Source organism: Rhinoraja longicauda, chromosome 27, assembly GCF_053455715.1.
Source record: "Rhinoraja longicauda isolate Sanriku21f chromosome 27, sRhiLon1.1, whole genome shotgun sequence".
Classification (NCBI taxonomy): domain Eukaryota; kingdom Metazoa; phylum Chordata; class Chondrichthyes; order Rajiformes; family Arhynchobatidae; genus Rhinoraja; species Rhinoraja longicauda.
Genome location: NC_135979.1, coordinates 32,629,685 through 32,646,217, shown reverse-complemented (window position 1 = coordinate 32,646,217; position 16,533 = coordinate 32,629,685). Strand labels below are relative to the sequence as shown.

Below are 16,533 nucleotides of genomic sequence, written 5' to 3'. Positions count from 1 at the left end.
CATGTTCCGCCGTCGTAACGTGGCCACGCCCCCTACCAACATCGCTGTGTCCGCGACCCCTCTTGCGACGTAAATTGTCCCCGCCCCCTACAGACGCCATTTGTCCCCTCCCTTCACATCACGTCTGTGACTCCTCCCCCTCTCTGTAGCGACATTAGCTGTCCCCGCCCCCTACAGACGCCATTTGTCCCCGCCCTTCACATCACGTCTGTGACTTCTCCCCCTCTCTGGAGCGACATCAGTTGTCCCCGCCCCTGGGATGACGTCATTTACTCCTCCCCTCCCCGGAAGCTGACGTCAGTGAGATGTCGGCACCGCCATGACAGGCGGAGGGGAGGAGGTGAGTTCATCAATAATATGATAAACTAGATAAATTGTGGATAAATAATCACACACAGTGTTATATCATCACAGATACACAGATATAATCACACGGATACTGATATAATTGGGAGGGAAATTCATCAACAATGTGATAAATAATGTGATAAACTGGATAAATAATCACAGATACTCTATTACATCAATGATCACACACAGATACACACAAATAATATGATAAACTGATATAAACGCTCACACATACTCTACTACATCAATAATCACTCACATCACTACATCAATAATCACTCACACATTACTGCAATAGACAATAGGTGGCGTCTGAAGAAGGGTCTCGACCCGAAACGTCACCCATTCCTTCTCTCCCGAGATGCTGAGTTACTCCAGCATTTTGTGAATAAATCGAGGTGCAGGAGTAGGCCAATCGGCCCTTCGAGCCAGCACCGCCATTCAATGTGATCAGGGCTCATCATTCACAATCAGTTCTCTGTTCCTGCCCACTCCCCGTACCCCTGACTCCGTTATCATTAAGTGCTCTATCTAGCTCTCTCATGAAAGCATCCAGAGAATTGGCCTCCACTACCTTCTGAGGCAGAGAATTCCACAGATTTACAACTCTCTAAGTGATAAAGTTTTTCCTCATCTCCGTTCTAAATGGCCTACCCCTTATTCTTAAACTGGCCCCTGGTTCTGGACTCCCCCAACATTGGGAATGTTTCTTGCCTCTAGTGTGTCCAATCCCTTAATAATCTTATATGTTTCAATGAGATCCCCTCTGATCCTTCTAAATTCCAGTGTATACAAGCCAAATCGCTCCATTCTTTCAACATATGACAGTCTCGCCATTTCGGGAATTAACCTAGCGAACCTAGGCTGCACTCCCTCAATAGCAAGAATGTCCTTCCTCAAATTTGGAGACCAAAACTGCACACAGTACTCCAGGTGCGGTCTCACTAGGGCTCTGTACAACTGTAGTACGATCTCTTTGCTCCTATACTCAACTCCTCTTGTCATAAGGCCAACATGCTTTCTTCACTGCCTGCTGTATCTGCATGCTTACTTTAAGTGACTGATGAACAAGGACACCCAGATCTCTTTGTACTTCCCTATATTCTAACTTGACATCATTCAGATAATAATCTGCCTTCCTGTTCTTACCACCAAAGTGGATAACCTCACATTTATCCACATTAAACTGCATCTGCCATGCACCTTCCCACTCACACAACCTGTCCAAGTCACCCTGCATCCTCATAGCATCCTCCGCAAAGTTCACACTGCCACCCAGCTTTGTGTCGTCTGCAAATTTGCTCATGTTACTTTTAATCCCTTCATCTAAGTCATTAATGTATATTGTAAATAGCTGCGGTCCCAGCACCGAGCCTTGAGGTACCCACTAGTCACTGCCTGCTATTCTGAAAGGGACCCGTTAATCCCTACTCTTTGTTTCCTGTTTGCCAACCAATTTTCTATCCATGTCAGTACCCTACCCCCAATACCATGTGCTCTAATTTTGCCCACTAATCTCCTATGTGGGACCTTATCAAAGGCTTTCTGAAAGTCCAGGTACACTACATCCACTGGCTCTCCCTTGTCCATTTTCCTAGTTACATCCTCAAAAAATTCCAGAAGATTAGTCAAGCATGATTTCCCCTTCGTAAATCCATGCTGACTCAGAACGATCCGTTACTGCTATCCAAATGTGCCGCAATTTCTTCTTTTATAATTGACCCCAGCATCTTCCCACCACTCATGTCAGGCTAACTGGTCTATAATTTCCCGGTTTCTCTCTCCCTCCTTTCTTAAAAAGTGGGATTACATTAACTGCCCTCCAATCCACGGGAACTGATTCTGAATCTATAGAACATTAGATACATCAATAATCGCTCACACATTACTACATTAATAATCACTCACAGTTACTCTGTTACACGACTGAGATCATCGCACAGTGGTACACACGGTGGTACCATGATGGGGGAGGGGAGGAGGTGTGTTCATCAATAATTATAGATAAACTGGATAAAACACTCACAGATACATACTCTACTACATCAGTGATCACACACATCACACAGGCATAATGGGATGGTGAGTTCATTATCACTGTGTTATATAATCACAGTGACACTGATATAAATCACTCACAGATACACACAGATCATCACAGGGTGGTGATACCATGGGCAGTTCATCAATAATGTGACGTTATCCACTTTGGTGGCAAGAACAGGAAGGCAGATTATTATCTGAATGGTGTAAGAAAATAACTGCAGAAGGTATTTATTTCACAAAGTGCTGGAGTAACTCAGCAGGCCAGGCAGCATCTCAGGAGAGAAGGAATGGGTGACGTTTCTGGTCGAGACCCTTCTTCAGACTGATGTCAGGGGGGCGGGATAAAGGAAGGATATAGGTGGAGACAGGAAGACAGTGGGAGAACTGGGAAGGGGAGAGGAAGAGAGGGACAGGAACTATCTAAAGTTGGTGAAGTCAACGTTCATACCGCTGGGCTGCAAGCTGCCTAAGTGAAATATGAGGTACTGTTCCGGTGGGCCTCACTATGGCACTGGAGGAGGCCCATGACAGAAAGGTCAGACTGGGAGTGGGAAGGGGAGTTGAAGTGCTCCCCAGGAGATCAGGTTGGTTAAGGTGGACTGAGCGAAAGTGTTGAGCGAAACGATCGCCGAGCCTGTAAAGAAGTTGACATCTAGAGCAGCGGATACAATAGATGAGGTTGGAGGAGGTGCAGGTGAACCTCTGTCTCACCTGGAAAGACTGTTTGGGTCCTTGGATGGAGTTGAGCGGGGAAGTAAAGGGACAGATGTTGCATCTCCTGCGGTTGCAGGGGAAAGTGCCCGGGGATGGGGTGGTTTGGGTAGGAAGGGACGAGTGGACCAGGGAGTTATGGAGGGAATGGTCTCTGCGGAACGCAGAAAGAGGAGGGGATGGGAATATGTGGCCAGTAGTGGGGTCCCGTTGGAGGTGACGGAAATGTTGGAGGATGATTTGTTGGATACGCTGGCTGATGGGGTGGAAGGTAAGAACGAGGGGGATTCTGTCCTTGTTACGAATGGGGGAGGGGGAAATTATGAGGATTAAAGAAGAGGAGGTACGGACACTTTTGAAGAATATAAAAGTGGATAAGTCTCCAGGTCCTGATAGGATATTCCCTAGGACATTGAGGGAAGTTAGTGCAGAAATAGCAGGGGCTATGACGGAAATATTTCAAACGTCATTAGAAACGGGGATGGTGCCGGAAGATTGGCGCATTGCGCATGTTGTGCCTTTGTTTAAAAAAGGTTCTAAAAGTAAACCTAGCAATTATAGACCTATTAGTTTGATGTCTGTGGTGGGAAAATTAATGGAAAATATACTTAGGGACGATATATATAATTATTTGGACAAACAAGGCCTGATTAGAAACAGTCAACATGGATTTGTGCCTGGAAGGTCATGTTTGACTAATCTTCTTGAATTTTTTGAAGAGGTTACCAGGGAAATTGATAAGGGCAAGGCTGTGGATGTTGTCTATATGGACTTCAGTAAGGCATTTGACAAGGTTCCACATGGAAGGTTGATTAAGAAGGTTAAATCGTTGGGTATTAATAGTGAGGTTGCAAGATGGATTCAACAATGGCTGAATGGGAGATACCAGAGGGTAATGGTTGACAATTGTATGTCAGGTTGGAGGCCAGTGTCTAGTGGAGTGCCCCAAGGATCTGTGTTGGGTCCACTGTTGTTTGTCATTTGCATTAATGATCTGGATGATGGTGTGGCAAATTGGATTAGTAAATATGCAGATGATACTAAGATAGGTGGTGTAGTTAGTAATGAAGTAGAGTTTCAAAGTCTACAGAGAGACTTGGGCCTTTTGGAAGGGTGGGCTGAAAGATGGCAGATGGAGTTTAATGCTGATAAGTGTGAGGTGCTGCATTTTGGTAGGACAAATCAAAATAGGACGTACAGGGTAAATGGTAGGGAATTGAGGAATGCAGTGGAACAGAGGGATCTGGGAATAACTGTGCATTGTTCCCTGAAGGTGGAATCTCATGTGGATAGGGTGGTGAAGAAGGCATTTGGTATGCTTGCCTTTATAAATCAGAGCATCGAGTATAGAAGTTGGGATGTAATGTTAAAATTGTACAGGGCATTGGTGAGGCCGAATCTGGAGTATGGTGTGCAGTTCTGGTCATCAAATTATAGGAAAGATGTCGACAAAATGGAGAGGGTACAGAGGAGATTTACTAGAATGTTGCCTGGGTTTCAGCACTTAAGCTACAGAGAGAGGTTGAACAGGTTGGGTCTTTATTCTTTGGAGCGTAGAAGGTTGAGGGGGGACTTGATAGAGGTTTTTAACATTTTGAGAGGGACGGACAGAGTTGACGTGGGTAGGCTTTTCCCTTTGAGAGTGGGGAAGATTCCAACAAGGGGACATAGCTTCAGAATTGAGGGACAAAAGTTTAGGGGTAACATGAGGGGTAACTTCTTTACTCAGAGGGTGGTGGCTGTATGGAATGGGCTTCCGGTGGAAGTGGTGGAGGCTGGCTCGATTTTATTATTTAAGAGTAAATTGGATAGGTATATGGATAAGAGGGGATTAGAGGGTTATGGTCTGAGTGCAGGTAGATGAGACTAGGTCAGGGAGAGTGGTCGGCGTGGACTGGAAGGGCCGAACGGGCCTGTTTCCGTGCTGTAGTTGTTATATGGTTATATGGTTATAAGAGCGGAGCTGTGGGAGTTAGAAGAGGCCCTAGTGAGAGCCTTATCTATAATGGAAGAGGGGAAGCCCCGTTTCCTGAAGAATGAGGACATCTCTGATGCCCTGGTGTGAAACACCTCATCCCGGGCTTAGATGCGGCGTAGACGGAGGAATTGGGAGTAGGGGATAGACTTTTTGCAACAACCCCATCCCTGGGCACTTTCCCCTGCAACCGCAGGAGATGCAACAACTGTCCCTTTACTTCCCCCCTCAGCTCCATCCAAGGACCCAAACAGTCTTTCCAGGTGAGACAGAGGTTCACCATGTTCCCGATGTTGGGGGAGTTCAGAACCAGGGGACACAGTTTAAGAATAAAGGGGTAGGCCATTTAGATGATGAAAAACTGTCTTACACATGGGGTTGTGAATTTATGGAATTTCAGCAGTCACAAGACACAGCAAAAAAAGAAAAGAACACAGGACACCCGACCCCAACACAAACATCCATCACAGTGACTCCAACACCCCCTCACTGTGATGGAGGCAACAAAACTTCCCCTCTCTTCCCCCCGCACCCACGGACAGGCAGCTCGACCCCTACCGAGGCAACCGACACGCACAGCCCCCGCAAGAGGATGGAAGGCCCCGCGGCCGATCCGCCCCGGGCACCGAAACGTCCCGCGGCCGAGCCGCACCGGGCGATGTTAAGTCCAGCGGCCAAGCCGCACCGGGCACCGAAACGTCCCGCGGCCGAGCCGCACCGGGCACCGAAACGTCCCGCGGCCGAGCCGCACCGGGCGATGTTAAGTCCAGCGGCCGAGCCGCACCGGGCACTGAAACGTCCCGCGGCCGAGCCGCGCCGGCGATGTTAAGTCCCGCAGCCGAGCCGCGCCGGGCGATGGAAGGCCCCGCGGGCGAGCTGCGCCCCGGGGAAGAGACCTAATAAAAGAAAGGTTTCCCCCCGCCCCACCCCACCCCCCCACACTCCACTCCCCCACCACACATACACAGCCAAAAACAGAAACAAAAACCATCCCAACACCGACACAAACAAAAAAAAAGAAAAAAAGACAACAGACTGCCAGAGAGCCGCAGCCGTTAGGCGCAGCCAACGAAATGAGGATACATTTATAAGAGGGCTAGATAAAGCTCATGGCTAGGGGAATCAAAGGATATGGGGAGAAAGCAGGAACGGGGTACTGATTGTGGATGATCAGCCATGATCACATTGAATGGCTCGAAGGGCCGAATGGCCTACTCCTGCACCTATTGTCTAAGTATCTATGTATAAAGTAACTGTGTTATAAAATCACACAGAAAGATAATGGTGGATAAATCACTCATGGATCACACACACTTACACTGAGAGAGAGAGAGTTACACTGTGTTATATAATCACTCACAGACACACACAGATCATCCCAGTTATACTGGTTAAACTGTGTATAAAACACTCACAGTTACACTGCTACATCAATGATCACACAGATCACACTGAGATAATGGGGAGGGGAGGAGGTGAGTTCATCATAACATAATGGTGGATAAAACACAGATACACACAGAGATAATTGCTACATCAATGATCACACAGATTTAACAGAGAGAATGGGGAGGGGAAGTTCATCATCATAGTGTTATATAATCACAGTGACACTGATATAAATCACCCACAGCTACACAGAGATACGCTGCTATATCAATGACCACACACATCACACTGAGATAATGGAGAGGGGAGGAGGTGAGTTCATCAGTAATGTGTTAATGATGGATAAACTGTATAAAACACATCAATAACCACTCACAAATACACATACGTAGATAATGTGGAGGATGTGAGTTCATCATCATTAAACTGTGTATAAATCACTGACAGATACACGCAGATCATCACAGAGACACACACAGTGGTACCATGATGGGGAGGAGGGGAGTTCAACATCACCGATAATGATGGGTAAACTGGTATAAATCACTCGCACACTTACACTGAGATCATGGTGAGGGATGGTGAGATCATCATCACTGATGGATAAAACACTCACAGATACACACAGAGATACTCTACTCCATCAATGATCACACACATCACACTGAGAGAATGGGGAGGTCATCACTGAGTTACAGAGGCGAGGTGATCACTGATAGATCACACAAAGATTATTACGCTCCCATCATCAATGGTCATCGCAGAGAGAGTTACACTGTGTAATATCTGCACGCTGAGATACACTGAGATAATGGGGATCATCACACACTTACACTGTATAAAACACATAGTTTATTAGATAATCACTATAAAACACTTCCAGATGGTTAATGAGGATGTGAGTTTATCATCAATGGTCACACACACTCTATAAAACACTCATAGTTTACTCGATTAAACACAGTTACACTGAGATCACGATGAGGGGGGGAGGTGAGTTTATCATCAATGGTCACACACTTACACTGTGTATAAAACACTCAGATCACAGAGAGATAGTTTACAGATACACTGAGATCATGGTGGGGAGGAACAGGTAGTGTAAGAAATTAACTGCAGATGCTGGTACAAACCGAAGGTATTTATTTCACAAAATGCTGGAGTAACTCAGCAGGCCAGGCAGCATCTCAAGAGAGAAGGAATGGGTGACATTTCGGGTCGGTCAGGAGAGAAGGAATGGGTGACGTTTCGGGTCGAGACCGACCCGAAACATCACCCATTCCTTCTCTCCTGAGATGCTGCCTGACATGCTGAGTTACTCCAGCATTTTGTGAAATAAATACCTTTGATGGTGGGGGAGGAGGTGAGTTCATCAATGGTCACACTGAGCCTGGATAAACGGGTATAAAACACTCACTGAGTTACACCCAAAGTTACACACAGTTACACTGAGGGCTGGAGGTGAGATCATCAATGATAATGGCTGCACCATGAAAAAGCACAGACACACACTCATAGATTACTACACCACCCATAAACAATGTGGAGGAGGTGAGATTATCATCAATGATCACAGAGTTAATGGTGGAGAATCACACAGAGTTTATACACAGTTTACTGATCAAACAGATCACTGAGAGAATGGTGAGGGGAGGAGGTGAATCATCATCAATGATCACATTAATCAATGATAATGATGGTTAAACTGGTATAAAACACTCCTAGTTGACTATCGCTGCTCCCACCCTATGGAACTCACTACCCCAAACCGTCAGAGACTCCTCCTCACTCACCACATTCAAAACATCACTGAAGTCTCACCTGTTCAGTACTGCCTTCAACCACTGAAGGTCACCTCACCTTCTGTCTCCTTTCTCTGTTCATTTACTTATTTATCTATTTATTCACTTCTCTATGTTCTAGAAATCCCTGTAAAGCGTCTTTGAGTGTTTGAAAAGCGCTATATAAATGTAATGCATTATTATTATTATTATTATATAAACATAGCACAAAAAGTAAGGAAATTTGTGTTTGGTAGATTATTTCTTTGTTGTAACAATGCTTCTTGGCAATAAATCTTATTCCGTTGGAAAGCCTGTTTATTTCCCTTTTAAATGGTGCCACATTTGTAAGGAACATGCATTTGTGGGATGAGCAGCAGAGCTGAGTATGTGGGTTGCGCCCATGAAAAATCTGCCAAATCTTCTCTGCCAATGCCAAACAGCTTATTCTGCCATTGACTCTTGTTCGGTGTTGTTTGGTAGATTGGATGATTGAAGTCTGAAGAAATAAGACATATTGGCAATTTAACAATTTATTCATTTAATAAACAGGAGCCTCAGTAGCGTGTGGAAGAACCATACACAGCCACAACAGCCTGGCACCTCCTCCTCATGCTGGTCACCAGCCTGGTCACACACTGTTGTGGGATGGCATCCCATTCTTCAACCAGCATTTGTTGCAAGTCAGCCAACGTGGTTGTGTTGGTCACTCTGGCACGAACAGCACGCCCAAGCTGATCCCACAAGTGTTCAATGGGGTTGAGGTCAGGACTGCTGGCAGGCCATTCCATCCTCTCCACTCCCAAATTCTGGAGGTAGTCTCTGAGAAACCCTGCTCTGTGGGGGCGAGCATTGTCATCTTGGAGGATAGAGTTCGGTCCCAGACTGTGGAGATATGGGATTGCCACTGGTTGCAGAATCTCATCTCCATATCTCTGTGCATTGAAATTGCCTCCAATGATGACAAGCCTCGTTTTTCCAGTGAGGGAGATGCCGCCCCACACCATCACACTGCCTCCACCAAAAGATGTTACTCTATCGGTGCAGCAATCAGCATAGCGTTCTCCGCGTCTTCTCCACACTTTGACCCTATGATCCAACTGCCGTAGGCAGAATCTGGACTCATCGCTGAACATAACGTTCCTCCACATGTTCAGGTTCCAGTGCACGTGTTGCCGACACCAGCGCAAACGGGCCTGACGGTGAAGGGCAGTCATGGCAGGCCTCCTGGCAGCCCTATGAGACCGGAGATCGGCTGCGTGCAGTCTGTTCCGAATTGTCTGGGCAGAGAGCCGTCGGCCATATCGTCCTGCAAACCTTGACTGCAAATCTGTAGAAGACAGCCTACGGTTCCTAAGTGCTGACAGGGTGAGGAAACGGTCTTCTTCGGGTGTCGTCTTCTTGGGACGCCCACTTCGCGGCCTGTCTCTGACATCCCCCGTTATATGGAACTTGGCCTTCACTTTGGAGATGGTACTAGGGCTCACTCCAAATAATGCCGCAACTTGGTTTTGCGGAACACCAGCTTGAAGTTGCCCTATCGCACGGGCCCAATCCAGATCAGTCAAACGTGGCATGCCGATTCTTGGAGCGGACACCTACTGACCACTGTAGCCGGGTCCATGCTCACAGATGCTGCCAATCAGGCACCTGATTGTCAGCACCTGGGGGTACCAGAAGCTCAAAACAAGAGTCAATAGCAACAGCAGAATAAGCTGTTTGGCATTGGCAGAGAAGATTTGGCAAATTTTTCATGGGCGCAACCCATATACTCAGCTCTGCTGCTCATCCCACAAAGTGTGGAGAAGACGCGGAGAACGCTATGCTGATTGCTGCACCGATAGAGTAACATCTTTTGGTGGAGGCAGTGTGATGGTGTGGGGCGGCATCTCCCTCACTGGAAAAACGAGGCTTGTCATCATTGGAGGCAATTTCAATGCACAGAGATATGGAGATGAGATTCTGCAACCAGTGGCAATCCCATATCTCCACAGTCTGGGACCGAACTCTATCCTCCAAGATGACAATGCTCGCCCCCACAGAGCAGGGTTTCTCAGAGACTACCTCCAGAATTTGGGAGTGGAGAGGATGGAATGGCCTGCCAGCAGTCCTGACCTCAACCCCATTGAACACTTGTGGGATCAGCTTGGGCGTGCTGTTCGTGCCAGAGTGACCAACACAACCACGTTGGCTGACTTGCAACAAATGCTGGTTGAAGAATGGGATGCCATCCCACAACAGTGTGTGACCAGGCTGGTGACCAGCATGAGGAGGAGGTGCCAGGCTGTTGTGGCTGTGTATGGTTCTTCCACACGCTACTGAGGCTCCTGTTTATTAAATGAATAAATTGTTAAATTGCCAATATGTCTTATTTCTTCAGACTTCAATCATCCAATCCACCAAACAACACCGAACAAGAGTCAATGGCAGAATAAGCTGTTTGGCATTGGCAGAGAAGATTTGGCAGATTTTTCATGGGCGCAACCCACATACTCAGCTCTGCTGCTCATCCCACAAATGCATGTTCCTTACAAATGTGGCACCATTTAAAAGGGAAATAAACAGGCTTTCCAACGGTATAAGATTTATTGCCAAGAAGCATTGTTACAACAAAGAAATAATCTACCAAACACAAATTTCCTTACTTTTTGTGCTATGTTAGTTAGTCTGTTACACTGACGGATTAAACACACACAGATAATGATGGTTAAACTGGTATAAAACACTCATAATTTACGAGTAACTCAGTGGGACAGGCATCTCCCGAGAGAAGGAATGGGTGACGTTTCAGGTCAAGACCCTTCCTCAGACCCTGAAGAAGGGTCTTTGAACCGAAACATCCTCCATTCCTTCTTTCCAGAGATGCTGCCTGTCCTGCTGAGTTACTCCAGCACTTTGTGTCTGTCTTTGGTTTAAACCAGCATCTGCAGTTGCTTCGACGTCACTCATAGTTTACTACATAGTTACTCTGTTACACTGGGTTACATCGAAAGATAATGATGGTTAAACGGATATAAAACACTCCTTGTTTACTATATAGTTACTCTGATACACTGAGATTCAACTCACAATGATGCTTAAACTGATGATTCCATGATCTCATGAAGCCTCTCTCTCCCTCTCCCTCTAACCCTCCCTCTCCATCTCTCTCCCTCTCTCTCCCTCTCCTTCTCCCTCCCCCTCCACCTCTCCACCTCTCTCCCTTCCTCTCCCCTCTCCCTTTCTCCCTCCCCTCTCTCCCTCTCTCACCCCCTCTCCCTTTCTCCCTCTCTCTTTCTCCCTCTCCCTTTCTCCTTCCCCTTTATCCCTCTCCCTTTATCTTCCCCTCTCTTCCTCTCCCTCTCTCCCCAGAGGCAGAGAGGGGGAGGAGTAGAGGAGGGGGCTTTGGGGATGGAGGGGACACCTCCTGCCAACGACCACTCTCTCCCCAGGCCCCCTGGAGAGAGTGAGGGGAGAGGTCAGAGTCTGGACATGGTGCGGAGAGCAGCGGGAAAGCAAGGAAGCATTGTTGTCTGTCCGCGGCAGGTAGGGAGAGGGAGGGAGAGAGGGAATATATGTGAGAAGGTTTGAGAGGAGAGGGAGGGGAGAGAGGGAGGAAGGGAGAGAATGAGTGTGTGAATAAGTTTGAAAAAGATTTGGAAAGTTTGAGAGGAGAGGGAGAGAGGGAGGGAGAGAGGGAATGTGTGAGAAAGTTTGAGAAAGTTTTGGAAAGTTTGAGAGAGAGGGAGGGAGAGAGGTGGGAGGGAGGGTGAGAGGGAGGGAGGGAGAGAAGGAAAGGGTGCAAAAGTTTGAGAATGTTTTGGAAAGTTAGAGAGAGGGAGGGAGAGAGAGAGTGGGAGGGAGGGAGGGAGGGAGGGAAGGAATGAGCGAGAAAGTTTGAGAAAGTTTTGGAAAGGTTGAGCGAGAGGGAGGGGGAATTGGAGGGGGAAAGGGAGGGAAAGAGGGAGGGAGGGACTGAGTGCGTGAGAAAGTTTGAAAGAGAGGGAGAGAGGGAGGGAGGGGGAGAGGGTTAGAGACGGAGTGTTAGGGAGGGAGAAACTTGGTGGGGCCGAAGGGATTCTGTATCTCTAAACTCTCGCTGTCTCTGTCCCTCCCTCCCTCTCCTCTCAAACTTTCCAAAACTTCCTCAAACTTTCACCACTCACATTCCTCCTGCCCCCATTTTTTTCTTTCTCTCTCTCTCTCTCTCTCTCTCTCTCTCTCTCTCTCTCTCTCTCTCTCTCTCTCTCTCTCTCTCTCTGCTCTCTCTCTCTCTCTCTCTCTCTCTCTCTCTCTCTCTCTCCCTCTCATCTCCTCTCTCTCTCTCTCTCTCTCTCTCTCACTCTCTCTCTCCTCTCTCTCTCCTCTCTCTCTCCTCTCTCTCTCCTCTCTCCCTCTCTCTCTCTCTCTCTCTCTTTTCTCTCTCTCTCTCTCTTTTTCCCCCTTCTTTCCCCTCTCTTTTTCCCCTTCTTTCCCTCCTTCCCTCCCTCCCATCTGCCCCTCCACAGAGGGGGAACCCTGTGCTAAAGTTCATTAGGAATGTGCCATGGGAATTGGAGAGGTGAAAGCAGATTATGTCTTGGGCCAGACTACTGTGGCTCTGTACCTCAGGTATTGTCTCTTTCCCCCTCCTTTCTCACCCCTTCTCTTTCTCCCCCTCTCTTTCCCCTATATTTTCCCCCCCTCCCCCCTATATTCCCCCCCTCCTTATATTTCCCCTCTCTCCCTCCCTCTCTCTCTCCCCCCCTCTCTCTCCCTCGTCCCCTCTCTCCCTCGTCCCCTCTCATCCCCCTCTCTCTCTCACTCCCTCTCTTCCCCTCTCTCTTTCTCTCTCCCCCTCTTTACTCTCTCCCCTCTCTCTCCCCCCTCCCCTCACCCCTCTCTCTCACCCTTCTCTCTCTCTCCTCCTCTCTCTCCCCCCCTCTCACCCCCTCTCTCCGCCCTCTCTCCCCTCTCTCCTACCTCCCCCTCTCTCCCCCCCTCGCTTTTCCCCCTCTCTCCCCTCTCCTCTCCCCCCCTCCCTCTCCCCTTCTCTCTCTCCCCCTCTCTCTCCCCCTCTCCCTCCCCTCTCCCCTCTCTCTCCCTCTCCCCTGTCACTCTCCCCCTCTCCCCCTTCCCTCTCTCCCCTCCCTCTCTCTCCTCCCCTTCCCTCTCTCCCTTCCCTCTCTCCCTCCTCTCTCCCCTCCTCTCTCCCCTTCCCTCTCTCCCCTTCCCTCTCTCCCCTCCCTCTCTCCCCCCCCTCTCTCCCCTTTCTCTCCCCCCCTCCCCCCCTACTCTCCCCCCTACTCTCCCCCCTACTCTCCCCCTCTCTCCCCTCTTCTCTCCCCCCCTCTCTCTCCCCCTCTTGCCCCTCCTCTCACCCCCTCTCTCTCCACTCCTCTCTCCTCTCTCTCTCCCCGCTCTCTGACCCCCTCTCTCCCCTCTCCCCCAATCTCTCCCCCCTCTAGCCCCCTCTCCCCTCTCTCCCCTCCCTCCCCCCTCCCTCTCTCCCCCCTCCCTCTCTCCCCTCCCTCTCTCCTCCCACTCTCCCACCCTCTCATCCCCCTCTCTCTCCATTCTCTCCTCCCTCCTCTCTTCCCCTTATCCTGCATCTGTACTCTGTGAACAGCTCGATTGTAATCATGTATTCTTATTCCGCTGACTGGATAGCAACTCAACAAAAAAGCTTTTCACTGTACCTCAGTACACGTGATAATAAACTAAACTCTCCTCTCTCTCACTCCTCTCCTTCTCCCCCTCTCACCCCTCTCTCTCCCCCCCCTCTCTCTCCCCCCTTCTCCCCTCCTCTCTCTTCCCTCTCTCCTCTCCCCCTCTCCTCCCCTCTCTCCCTCCCCTTTCTCTTTCCCTCTCTTGCCCCCCCTTTCACTCACCCTCTCTCTCCCCATCTCTCTCTCCCCATCTCTCTCTCCCCCTCTCTCCCCTCTCTCTCCTCCCCCTCTCTCCCCTCTCTCTCTCCCTCTCTTCTCCCCTCTCTCTCCTCCCCTCTCTCTCCCTCTCTCTCCCCTCTCTCTCTTCCCCTCTCTCTCTCCCCCCTCTCTGTCCCCTCTCTCCCCTATCTCTCCCCTCCTCTTGCACCACTCTCCCTCTCTCTCCCCTTCTCTCTTCCCCTCTCTCTCCCCCTCTCTCTCCCTCTCTCCCTCCACCCCTCATCCCTTCCCCACCCTCTTTCTCCCCCTCGCTCTGTCTGCTCTCTCTCCTCCACTCTCACCTCCCCCTCTCACTCCCCCATGTCTCCCCTTATCCTGCATCTGTACTCTGGACACCCTCAATTGTAATCTGCCTGGATGGCACTCAACAAAAAAAACCTCAGTACAGTGAGTACAGTGACAATAAACTAAACTCTCCCTCTCTCCCCCCTCTCTCTCCCACTCTCCCCCCCCTCTCTCTCCCTCTCTCTCTCCCCCTTCTCTCTCCCCTTCTCTCTCCATCTCTCCCTCTTTCCCCCTCTCTCTCCCTCTCTCGCTCCCTTCTTTCCCCACAGTCTCCGATATCATTGTTTACACCCTGATTACGTTCATCAACGCCTTGGAAATCTGGGAAAAGACTTTGCTCTACGATACTTCTGGTTCAAGTGGATACGGTGAGAGGGAGGGAGGAGAGAGAAAGGGAGGAGAGAGGGAGGGAATGGGTGTGTGAGAAAGTTTGATAAAGTTTTGGAAAGTAGAGAGGGAGAGGGATAGGGGAGAGGGGGGAGAGAGGGGGGCAGAGAGGGGATCGAGTGGAGAGATGGAGGGGGGAGAGAGGGGGGCAGAGAGGGGATCGAGTGGAGAGATGGAGGGGGGAGAGGGGGGCAGAGAAGGATCGAGTGGAGAGACGGAGGGGGGGAGAGAGGGGGGGCAGAGAGGGGATCGAGTGGAGAGACGGAGGGGGGGAGAGGGGGGCAGAGAGGGGATCGAGTGGAGAGACGGAGGGGGGCAGAGAGGGGATCGAGTGGAGAGACGGAGGGGGGGAGAGAGGGAGAGTTACAGGCAGAGAGGGAGAGGGAGAGAGTTGGGGGATAGAGTTTTAGGGGGGGAGAGTTAGGGGGAGAGAGAGAGAGATGGGGAGAGAGTTAGGGGGGAGAGAGAGAGAGCTGGGGAGAGAAGAGGGGAGGGGGAGAGAGTGTGTAAATGATTCGATTTAAATGGACATCCAATCCTTCCAATGTTGATTTCTGCAGAAAAACCCTCATGACGTCCTCAAAGATTTGGCTCGAATTTGTATCCTAGCAGATTGTACATTGATTCTAGCATGGAGGTACATTTTCCTTTCTCCTCCCCCCCCTCCCACTCCCTCTCTCCCTCCCTCCTACCCCCCTCCACTCTCCTCCCCCTCTCTCCCCCTCCCTCACCCCCTCCCTCCTCTCTCTATCTCCCTCTCTCCCTCCCTCCTACCCCCCCCCTCCCACTCTCCTCCCCCTCTCTCCCCCTCCCTCACCCCCTCCCTCCTCTCTCTATCTCCCCTCTCTCCCTCCCTCCTACCCTCCCTCCCACTCTCCTCCCCTCTCTCTCCCCCTCCCTCACCCCCTCCCTCCTCTCTCTATCTCCCTCTCTCCCTGCTCCCCCTCTCTATCTCTGTTCCTCCCTCCCTCCCTCCCTCCATCCGCACCATCCTGTCACACACACCCTCTCTATTCCATTGCAGCTTTGAAGAAACAGCCCGATACCTCGAAACCTACAAAATGTACGAGAATAAGCCGGCTGATATATTGAAAGAGAAAGTGGAGCAGGATTACATATCGAAGGTCATTTTTATTTTCGATTAATTATTGTCACTGCACTGTGTATACTTTCTCTCTCCCCCTCCCTCCCTTGCTCCATCTCCCTCCCTCCCTCCCTCCCTCCCTCCCTCCCTCCCTCCCTCCCTCCCTCCCTCCCTCCCTCCCTCCCTCCCTCCCTCCCTCCCTCCCTCCCTCCCTCCCTCCCTCCCCTCCCTCCCTGCCTCCCTCCCTCCCTCCCCTCCTGCTCCATCCCTCTCCCCCTCCCTCCCTCCCTCCCTCCTCCCTCCCTCCCTCCCTCCCTCCCTCCCTCCCTCCCTCCCTCCCTCCCTCCCTCCCTCCCTCCCTCCCTCCCTCCCCTCCCTCCCTCCCTCCCTCCCTCCCTCCTCCCTCCCTCCCTCCCTCCCTCCCTCCCTCCCTCCCTCCCCTCCCTCCCTCCCTCCCTCCCTCCATCCCTCCCTCCTTCCCTCCCTTCCTCCCTCCCTCCCCCTCTCTCTTCCCCATTCTCTCAGGAGATGTTTAACTTGGTGTTGAGTTTAGCACAGACTCTGTGGGCCGAAGGGCCTGTTTTCTGTTCAGTTCTGTTCGATCATCTCATTCCCCTC

General features: G+C 50.1%; 1 protein-coding gene across 1 annotated transcript in view; it reads left to right on the top strand.

Annotated features, from left to right (window-relative positions):
* The first annotated feature begins 301 nt into the window (after positions 1-301).
* ercc1 (excision repair cross-complementation group 1) overlaps positions 302-16,533 on the top strand; it is a 22,918-nt gene continuing 6,686 nt past the window's right edge. Inside the window, 8 exon segments of the mRNA XM_078423056.1 lie at positions 302-340; positions 11,685-11,778; positions 12,741-12,783; positions 12,786-12,843; positions 14,714-14,787; positions 14,790-14,812; positions 15,392-15,468; positions 15,856-15,955. Of these exon segments, the coding sequence (XP_078279182.1) occupies positions 11,725-11,778; positions 12,741-12,783; positions 12,786-12,843; positions 14,714-14,787; positions 14,790-14,812; positions 15,392-15,468; positions 15,856-15,955 (429 nt within the window). The 5' untranslated portion in view covers positions 302-340; positions 11,685-11,724.